This window comes from Aquila chrysaetos, chromosome 1 (genome assembly GCF_900496995.4).
Source record: "Aquila chrysaetos chrysaetos chromosome 1, bAquChr1.4, whole genome shotgun sequence".
NCBI lineage: Eukaryota > Metazoa > Chordata > Aves > Accipitriformes > Accipitridae > Aquila > Aquila chrysaetos.
Window position 1 is genome coordinate 67229678 of NC_044004.1, and position 7865 is coordinate 67237542.

At 48.3% G+C, this 7865-nt stretch overlaps 1 protein-coding gene across 5 annotated transcripts in view; it reads right to left on the bottom strand.

Moving 5' to 3' along the window:
• Positions 1–6469, bottom strand: part of DCLK2 (doublecortin like kinase 2) — a 96254-nt gene extending 89785 nt beyond the window's left edge. For 3 of the 5 annotated variants that reach the window (XR_003924809.2, XR_003924808.2, XM_030024004.2), the window contains exon 1: positions 5376–6469. Coding sequence is in view for 3 of the 5 variants with exons in the window: in XM_030024004.2 (XP_029879864.1) it covers positions 5376–5796 (421 nt within the window). In the remaining 2 variants the exon portion in view is untranslated. The remainder of the gene's footprint in view (positions 1–5375) is intronic. The other 2 variants (XM_030023978.2, XM_030023988.2) reach the window with 2 other exon arrangements.
• Between the last annotated feature and the right edge of the window lie 1396 nt (positions 6470–7865).

The following is a 7865-nucleotide window of genomic DNA, read 5'->3' on the forward strand; positions in this document are numbered from 1 at the left end:
AAAAACATTCTTTTGCTCTGTATTAGTGTGGCAGAGCCCATTTCCTCAAAGCAGATGTTGTCCTGTGCTACATGTCTTAGCCATGCATAAGGACTGCCCTGCTCAGAACCTTCCCACCTCCTGCCCAAAGACTTCCCTACAGGTGCCTGTTGATTGTCTGCACAACTGTGCAGACAGAACTACTGACATTTTATAAAGGACTGTATTAATTAAGCATTGTAGTTGAAAGAATGAAGACTCTTAGCAATGCTTCCTACCTAGGGAACTAGAGAAATTCCCTATCACGTGCCAAATCAACATAACTTTTGTTGCCAGGAATAGTCTACTCTTGGTTTCCTCTCCCAAAATCCAACAGTATCTCCCAACTCTGCAGAAGACCTTAACAATCAGGATCCTCCATGTCTTTGACTACCAAGACAATGAAAGCACAGAATAGCAAGACAGAGCATGACTGACATCAATGTAAAACACAAACCTCAGCACTAAAGAACTGCACAGTTCTTACTATTACCATTGTGCTATGCTTTAGGAAGCTTACATTTTTAAAGAAAACTGAAGGATTTAGACAAACACTTAATTAGTTAACTTTGGCAGAGAATAAAAATGAAACTATTATTCCATTATTGCTATTGAAGGGAAAATATAAAATTACACATGGAATATCCTATTCAAAACTAAACAGTAGTGTAATGTCTGATAGTAAAGTTGAAAGAAAGAAAACTATAAGAAAGTCATAATATTCCCAACCCCCATCTTCTCTCTGGATCTGTCTGCTCAAACAAGATCAGGAGCAGACAATTAAATTCTTCACTCCTCCCATTCCAAGAAAGCAACGAAAACTGTCAAACTCATAAGCCATCATGTTCCCTAATCTACAGGGGCTGGGAATATAAATGATATTTGCCTAAGGCTGGTCCAGCAGAGCATGCTTTTTTGACTGTCATATCCAGTTAAGAAAAGCAATATGCTTAAAATGCAGCTTGCCAATTTTTGACTAACAAACATGATCTGGTCAAATTTTTAACTAACTCAACCTGTAACAGTAATACTTGAAATCTACAGTATGTTTGTGCATTAGCTATTTTCCTCTTAAAATGATAAACAGTAAAACAGATTGCCAAATATGGCCAAACCCCAAAAAGCATTCATCAGTGACTCAATTCAGCTAGTTTGGATTATTATGATACAGAATTTGATATTGCCAGCTTTTACACCCCAGAAAGATATTAACCCAATAAATGGCAAACAGTTCTTAAAGAGCTTGCCTGCACTGGTGCACGTCAATGTCCAAGAGCAACGCACACAGGCTCGAGTTTAGGGAGGCTTAATGCAGATCTTGCTGGCTTGGCAAAGGTGACTGAGCACTCGCCTTCTGCTCACTTCATAGAGCTGCTACTACTGAACCTGAACTGGTGCGATTCCATGTACCAGTTCAACAACACTGATGAGGAAATAGTTAGTGACCTACTACGCCATCTGGACACTCACAGATCTATGGGACCAGATGGGATCCATCCAAGAGTACTGAGGGAACTGGCGGAGGTGCTTGCCAAGCCACTCTCCATCATCTATCAGCAATCCTGGTCAACAGGGAGGTCCCAGAGGACTGTAGGCTTGCCAATGTGACACCCCTTTACAAGAAGGGTCGGAGGGAGGATCTGGGGAACTACGGGCCTGTCAGCCTGACCTCGGTACCGGGGAAGATTATGGAATGGTTTGTATTGAGAGCACTCACATGGCAAGTCCAGGACAAGCAGGCGATCGGGCCCAGTCAGCATGGGTTTATGAAAGGCAGGTCCTGCTTGACCAACCCGATCTCCTTCTGTGACCAGGTGACCCGCCTAGTGGATGAGGGAAAGGCTGTGGATGTTATCTACCTTGACTTCAGCAAGGCCTTTGACACTGTCTCTCATGGCATACTCCTTGAGAAGCTGGCATCTCATGGCTTGGACAAGTGTACTTTTCGCTGGGTGAAAAACTGGCTGGATGGACGAGCCCAGAGGGTTGTGGTGAATGGGGTTAAATCCAGTTGGTGGCAGGTCACAAGTGGCGTTCCCCAGGGCTCGGTGTTGGGCCCTGTTCTGTTTAATATCTTTATCAATGATTTGGACGAGGGGATTGAGTGCACCCTCAGCAAGTTTGCAGATGACACCAAGTTGGGAGGCAGGGTCGATCTGCTTGAGGGTAGGAAGGCTCTACAGAGAGATCTGGAAAGGCTGGATCGATGGGCTGAGGCCAATCATATGAAGTTCAACAAGGCCAGGTGTCAGGTTCTGCACTTGGGTCACAACAACTCCATGCAGTGCTACAGGCTTGGGGAAGAGTGGCTGGAAAGCTGCCCGGCAGAAAAAGACCTGGAGGTGCTGGCTGACAGCCAGCTGAACATAAGCCGGCAGTGTGCCCAGGTGGCCAAGAAGGCCAATGGCATCCTGGCCTGTATCAGAAATAGTGTGGCCAGCAGGAGCAGGGAGGTAATTGTCCCCTGTATTCAGCACTGGAGAGGCCACACCTCGAGTACTGTGTTCAGTTTTGGGCCCCTCACTACAGGAAAGACATTGAATTGCTGGAACATGTCCAGAGAAGGGCAACCAAGTTGGTGAGGGGCCTGGAGCACAAGTCTTGTGAGGAGCAGCTGAGGGAGCTGGGGCTGTTTGGTCTGGAGAAAAGGAGGCTGAGGGGAGACGTTACCACTCTCTACAACTACCTGAAGGGGACTTGTAGTGAAGTGAGTGCTGGTCTCTTCTGCCAGGCAGCTGGAGATAGGATGAGAGGAAATGGCCTCAAGGTGTAGCAAGGGAGATTTAGGTTGGATATAAGGAAAAATTTCTTTACTGAGAGGGTTGTCAGACATTGGAATAGGCTGCCCAGGGAAGTGGTTGAGTCACCATCCCTGGTGGTATTCAAAAAGTGCGTAGACAAGGTACTCCAGAACATGGTTTAGTGGACATGGATGATGGTTGGACTCGATCTGAAAGGTCTTTTCAAACCTAAATGATTCTATGATGTGCAGACTAGTCAATTAGGTAATACATCAAGTAGCCATGTTCGGTCTGGTGTTCAGCCTATAGCTGGCATACACAACAGCACTTTAATTTTATTTTCCTTTCTGAAAACTAAAAAGCAATACAACAAAACACCATTCAAAACTAATTCTGGTGCTATTGCAGTTCAAACTTTAGAATATCACCAATGTTCAAGTATTTATTCTAGAGCAGAAATTGAACTTTGCTGTGCTGGAACTACAAGAAATAAAGAAAATAAAATCAAATCAGATCCTCTTCTAGCATCTCAAGAACAAAACAGCTGGCAAAAAGCTCAGATAATTTCAAGGAATGATGTATTTGCTACTTGTTTGCTTTCTTCCCACCCCTGTATATGCTTTCCTTTCTCCGTATAGTGATTAGACTTACACTGGTAAAGTTTTTGGCATGCTATTTGGAGAACATACTAATTCAATTATGATGCTACAGCATTTTCTTAAGATTCCCAAGAGTTGTATTGGTCATGGATAGATGACCAAGTAATTGGGACTCTTTTTTCCACTTTTACTTTACTGAGAAAGCAGGGAAGTGGCATTTCAGTGGTGACATTTGTTTTGCTTTATTCTTCCAGTAAAGAGCAATGACAAAGGTCACTCTTTGTATTTGACCAGACAGGAAGTTTTTATTTTAAAGTTAATAACTGAAAGCAGAGTTGTGAGAGTATACACTGCATTTATACTGTTAGCCAGCAAGTCATTTTGTCTTTGTTTTAAGCCATAAAAGCTTAAGATCATTCCTTCTGCAACATTTCAAAAGTCACCCCAAGTAATCATTAGTTTATCCAATTTTTGCTTTGTCTCCTTTCCCTACCATCCCCACTCCAGCATTTTTTTTTTTTTTTTTTTAGCTATCTCCAAATTAATCACCAAATCATAGAAAAGTCTTTGGTTGATTTCACATTTATTGTATTACCACAGAGTTGGCATTTGACTCTACAATCATTTCACATTTCCTCTGTTTTGACTATGGAACAGTCTTATGGTAGATCACATGATGGGGAAAGCCCTCAGGCACTATGTTACTATTATGAAGTGCATTTTCATGCATACCTTTTTTAAGTGAGACCCCCTTGATACAGCAAATGCTGTAGCCTCTCCCTTCCTCTTGCATGTTCTGGAGTGGCTGGTCCCTAACACCCAGTGCCTTTACTGGTAGATTATATAAAGGTCTTCAGGTTCCCTTTCTCATCAAATTCTCCAGGTGTGATTCAGCATTGCTTTGAAAATGCAAGTTTCCAAATCAAAGCTTAAAGGACTCACAGCTGAAAGCCTAAAAATGATGAGGCATTAGAAGACCTACAAATCCTACTACTTCATTAATGCAAACCAGCTACACGTGGCATATAGAGTAACTGGGTGGAGGACTGCAGTGGTTGATATATTAGATAACTGAGAAGCATCAAGTGTAAATTGATTATGAACCTCACAGCATGCACAACATAACCAATACATTAGAAAGGCTGATTCATGTAATGCTGAGTTTAAACTGCATTTTAAGACATCATGTGAGAACATAGGTGAATTCTGCTCCTTCTCCTGGTAATTATCATTCCCTACAAAAAAAGAGGCATATGTTTCATTCAGAAAAAAGTACATCTGGCCCCATTTTGAGATGTAGTCAAGCGCTGCTCTGCTCAGATTTGCAAGGTCTACATAACCTTAGCAGCTAAGTCCCATTATCAAAAGCTACTTAGGGACAATTCTGAAAAGCATTTGATTCTATAAAATGCTTTTGGAAGTCAGACAAGGTAGATAATTCCCTCTATGACTCTGATCGTATTTGAAAATAGGACTTTACACCAATCTGTTTTAGTGGTAGGGTATAATATCCCTTTTCACAGCACAGGGGCTTTCTCTGTGAAAGCTTAAGCCACAGCAAGGCATCAATGACTGTTAGAGAACTAAATTACAGCATTTCCCTCTCTTACAAATGGAGATGACTGAAAGGTAGCCAAGAACTTTGCTATGGTTCTTGTAGATGAAAAGAGTACCTGCTGCTTAACTACCATTAGAGTCAACCCCCACACATACAGACAGCACTTGTCTGGGTGATGGGAGAAGTGGACGGTCCACGCTGGGAAAATGAGGCCTACCACACCTCACAGCGGCAGGCAACCCCAGCCCATTTGACCTCAGGGGCTCCCATGGCTGCCAATTTTCAGCAAGGTGACCTCTCTCAGCTTTGAACAGGGTAGTGAGAGGAAAGCCCACCCCAGGGAGAGCCTGCAACCCACCACCAGGCCCCGTGCCACCTCTTGCTGGACCTCGACATGCCAGGGCAGAGCTGCCCACAGCCTGCGCCCTACTTGCCCCCGGCCCGGTAGAGCCCCCTCACCTTCCACCAGCTCATCCAGGCTGGTGAGCTTCTTGCTGCCATCGATGGTGTAGATGGTGCGGACACCCTGGGGCAGGTTCACGTTGTCCGATAGGGACCGGGTGAGCTCAACGAGGAGGGCGTCGAAGGAGCGGAAGCGGTCGGTGGAGATGGCATACACCAAGCCCTTGAAGTACCTGTCCCCGTTGCGGTAGAAGCGGGCTTTCCGGGCTTTCTTCTCCGAGCTGAGCGCCTGCAGGGTCCGCGTCCGGTACAGGCTGCAGTGGGCGCTGTGCGCCGGGCTGGGGATCAGCCCGTTGCCCCGCGGCCCCGCGCCGCCGCCGCTGCCGGAGCCGGTGCCGCCGCGGCGCGGCCCGGCGCGCTGCTGCCTCTTGTCCCGCTCCTCGAAGTGCTCCAGCTCGATGCTCCGGCTGCTCGCCATGGGGAGCTGCCTGCCCGCCCTCCCAGCTCCGCTGGGACCCAGGCCGGCTACAGGCTGCTAAGCCTGCCCCCACGCTTGCAAAGACCCCGGTCGCTCAATTCAGCATCGCGCCCGGCCTCTCCCGCCGGGAGGGCTGCGGGTGACCGCGGCGCCCGACCTGCCCCGCAATCGCGACTCCGGCTGCCGCTAGGTCCGCCGTTACCCGCTGCTCCGCCCGCAGGCGAGCACAAAAGCATCCCTCATGCCTTAACTCGGCGCCTCACGGCTACAGGCGATGCCGGGGAGGGTGCGAGCGCACGGCCGGGAGGCGGGAGGCTCGGGGAAGCCCCACGGCCGCGCCCCCTCGCCGTGCCCATGCAGGCTCGCACAATGCGGAGGACGCCGTGCGCGCAGGTCCCCTCCTCAGCCTCTTCTCTGCTGACTCCGCGGGAGAGAGGTGGTGGGGACGCAGTGCCTGTTCCGCCAGCTCCCGGCTGGCTCCGGATCTGGCTCTGGTCCCGGCGCGGGGGCACCAGGACCCCTGCGGCGCCAACGGCCGCCAGTCAGCGTTGAGGAGCGGCGCAACCTCCCGGGTCCTCCGCGAGTAAGGGCGCCGCTAGCGCCCGCCTCAGAAAGAAAACGACCGCAGCGGATCCGGCGGGACGAGCGAGAGCTGCGGCCCGGCCGCTGGCGGTGAAGCGGCAGGCGGGCGGGGCTGCTGCCAGGCCCTAGAGCCGAGCGGGCGGCGCAGCCTTTGGCGGGGACGCGCGGCCGCTGTGAGGGCGGGCGCGAGGAGGGGCGGGCGGGGGCGGCGCCATCTCGGCTCCAGGCGGGCGCCGTGGCGCCGCTGTCCCCAACGGCGGCGGGGACGGGCGTTGAGCGGGGCGAGAGCTGCGTTGGTGACGCGGCCGGCTTCTTGGCGGGGCTCAGGTGATGAAGCGAGAGGGGAAGGGGGTCCTTCTAGGAAAGGAGAAGGATTCGGGGGAAGCAGCTTTCCTGCAGGGGCAGCGCTGTCCCTCTCGCGGCGGTTCTGACAGGACTTGTCCATCGAACCACCGCCCCCTCAGGCGTACCAGTGGAGCTGTCTGCTAGCCCTCTCCTGGCCTTACTTTGACCCAGTTACTCGGTTAAAATGCTAAAAATGCCTCTAGGGCTCCTTTCTATGTGGCCTTCTCCCTAAAATACATCTCCCAGAACAGAAAACTACGCATCCCTGTCATTTCCCTTTTTCATTTGGGGACGCCACTGCCACTGAACTTCCCACCCTCTCTGAGGAACCAAATAAGCCCAACTCCTGTTCCCACAGTCTTAACCTCCTCAATGTGCTTTAGCCCACGGTTCACAGATTCCCCAGGTAGTTTCTCAATGCTCCCTAGGCCGCTCAAGTCAAAGTAACTTTTGGCAGATGCATTGAAATAGATGCAATTTCAACTTTTTTTCAACTTATTTTCAACTACTACAGAATATATTTTCTTTTCTTGATGTAATGAGTACATTAAAAATGTAAAAGGCATTTACAACTAGGTACAAGTCTTCACTTTTTTTTTCCAGGTCTCTTGCTTTGGGAGATTCCAGTTGTGTTACATCATTACAGGGGATCACAGTATCTGCTCCTTTGTGCTGGGCCCATAAGAACCTTTGCCCATCCTTCTCCACACCACTTACTCGGTGTCAGGAGGTGGCACTCAGCTTGATCCTCTGCATTGCAAGTGTAACTGCTGCAGGGGGAGCTTCTTTATATGAAAATCAAATTAGTAACTGAAAGACACATACAGAAGAGGATAGGTTTATGAAAGTCCTTTTCACACTTAGGACAGAACTCTGTTCAGTAGAGATGTTCTACAAAGCTTAGGAGATATGTTTTCTGTCTATTTGTACATACTGGGAAAGGGAAGAGATTTGGCTAAGAAGATTTATCTATGTTTGGTTTTATGTTTCAGCAGTTTTTGAAAATATTGTTTGCCACGCTTTCTATGGATTTATTATTTTTCACTTTTTGTGTTTCAAAATACTAATAAAGTCAAGCATTATCTTACCATTATTACTGGGTTTATTACAAAGTAGATTAAAAATCTAGTTACAATATTCCT